General features: G+C 67.2%; 1 protein-coding gene across 1 annotated transcript in view; it reads right to left on the bottom strand.

The window, feature by feature from the left end:
* Window positions 1-652, bottom strand: part of RHOBADRAFT_54067 (glycoside hydrolase family 20 protein) — a 2,771-nt gene extending 2,119 nt beyond the window's left edge. The window contains exons 1-3 of the mRNA XM_018417138.1: window positions 576-652; window positions 267-389; window positions 72-144 (exon numbers count right to left, since the gene is read on the bottom strand). Coding sequence (XP_018270265.1) covers window positions 72-144; window positions 267-389 — 196 coding nt within the window. The 5' untranslated portion in view covers window positions 576-652. The remainder of the gene's footprint in view (window positions 1-71; window positions 145-266; window positions 390-575) is intronic.
* Between the last annotated feature and the right edge of the window lie 1,417 nt (window positions 653-2,069).

The following is a 2,069-nucleotide window of genomic DNA, read 5'->3' as shown; positions in this document are numbered from 1 at the left end:
GGGTCAGGCCCCGTCCTCGACAGAGTCGCGAGGGAAGAAGGAGACAGAGAGAGAGAGGGAGAGGGACGCACTGTCGGACCAAATCATGGGCTCGAGCTGGTGGGCCCTGCAGATCTCGTCGACGCGCCTCAGGTGCTCGGTGAACTGCGTGCGCGGCCAAAACATGTCAGTACGTGCGCCTCGAACGCTCAACATCGACCTGGACCTCGCTCGCGGGGCCGAGCTTGGCCAAGGGAAGGACGAGAGCGAGAGAGAGCGCGACGCACCACCTGCGTGCTGTCCTTGTACCCAAACAGCTGGCGGTACCGCCCCTCGCTGACGCCGTGCGCCTCGTCCATGCCGATGTGGATGCGCCGACTGCGCAGCGGGCCCGAGATGGCGCGGACCATCTGCGTGTGCGGGTGAGGGCGCAGGCGAGGGTGAGGCGAGGGGAGGCGAGGGGAGGCGAGGGGAGGCGAGGCGAGGGGAGGCGAGTGGAGGGCAGAAAGAGAGTCAGATCGTCGTCGCATTGCGAAAATCGTCGGGCCGGGAAGGAGAGGGCAAGGAGGATGAGGAGGAGGAGGAACCGCACGGACCTTGTCGATAAAGGCGTACGTCTCGCCCGACTCGGCGAGGAGCACCTCGGCCGTGTCGCGCAGCTGGCCGTACTTGGGCCACTGGAGCATCTGGCCGCTGTCGGGTGGGTGCGAGGACGAGCGCGAGAGGGCGAGTGCACGTGCGGCCGAGGTCGGGGCGCGGGGGCGGGCGAGGAAGTAGACGAGGATGAGGGGCACGAAGCGGGAGGACGAGGGCAGAGGGCGACGTCAGTCACTGCTCTTTCCTCGATGAGAGCCAGGTCGGCAAGAAGGAGAGGGAGGGAAGGGAAACGAGCGACGCACAGGTGCCCGAGCGTCTGGATGCACGCGATGACCTCGATACCGCTGTACCATCATCGGGCTCGTCAGCTCACCTGGACTCGAATGAGACGAGGCAGGAGCGCAGGAGAGAGAGAGAAGCGAGGACGCACAGCGCGAACGCGTAGTCGTCAATCTCGCGCAGCTCGTCGTGCGTGTACGGGCCGCGGAAGTAGCCTGTGTTGGCGCCGAGAAAGGACCGAGTCAGGTCATGTGTCTCGCTCGAGAGGGAGAGAGGGGAGAGAGAGGCGCAGGGACGCACCGAAGAAGGGCTCGCCCTGGATCTGGTACGTGTCCTCGCAGTACAGCTGGTATGCGACGGCGAGACGTGAGCGGCCGGGGCTCGACGAGAGGAGATACGAAGGAGAGAAGAGGGCGCACCTGAAGCATGTTGCTGCCCATGAGGGCCATGTGGCGCAGGAGCATCTTGACGCTGTCGACCCGCAGGACGCCGTTGCGCGAGCAGTCGATCATGACGCTGCAGGGAGGGAGGCACCGTCATCAGCGATCTGCAGCAGCTATGAGGGCACGCCGAGGCGATCGGCGAGCCGCCGGGCAGGGCGAGGAGGAGAGGACGGACCCGACGGTCTCGAACAAGCACGTCTCGTCCCTCCTAAGCTGGGCGCCGACGTCGCCGCTCCACTTGACCTCGCCTCCACCACTGCCGTCCTCCTCCCTGCCCGATCCACCCGCCGCGCCCTGCGAGTCCTCGTCCATGTCGCCTCCGCCGTCGTCCTCCTGGGGCGCCGAGGGGCGGCGCTCGTGCTGCGGCGCAGATGTGCGAGGCGGCGGGGGCGAGGCCGACGAGGTGGACGAGGAAAAGTGGGCGAGGCTGCGCGAGACGGCGAGGATGTGGCCGAGGGCGCGGTAGGCTGTGCTCGAGTGCGAGTGCAAGGAGCAGGTGTGGGGGTGGGGGTGGGACGAGGAGAAGGTGAGCCTTGTCGTGTCGAGGCGAGGCTTACGGGGAGAAAGGAGGGACGGACCCTCGATGGGGCGGTTGTACTGGACCGTGATGGGGAACTCTTGGCCCGGCTCGAGCGCGGTAAAGTCGTCGAGCGGGGCGAGGATGCGCGACTGGCCCGAGGCGAGGTCGTTGCGGTGCTCAAGCTGCGGGCGCGCATGTGGCTGTCAGTGTGTGGTCTTGAGAGGGTCCAGAGCGAGCCGAGGGGGCGTACC

This window comes from Rhodotorula graminis, assembly GCF_001329695.1.
Source record: "Rhodotorula graminis WP1 unplaced genomic scaffold RHOBAscaffold_8, whole genome shotgun sequence".
NCBI classification, from domain to species: Eukaryota; Fungi; Basidiomycota; class Microbotryomycetes; order Sporidiobolales; family Sporidiobolaceae; genus Rhodotorula; species Rhodotorula graminis.
This window is presented reverse-complemented; position numbering and strand designations above follow the sequence as displayed.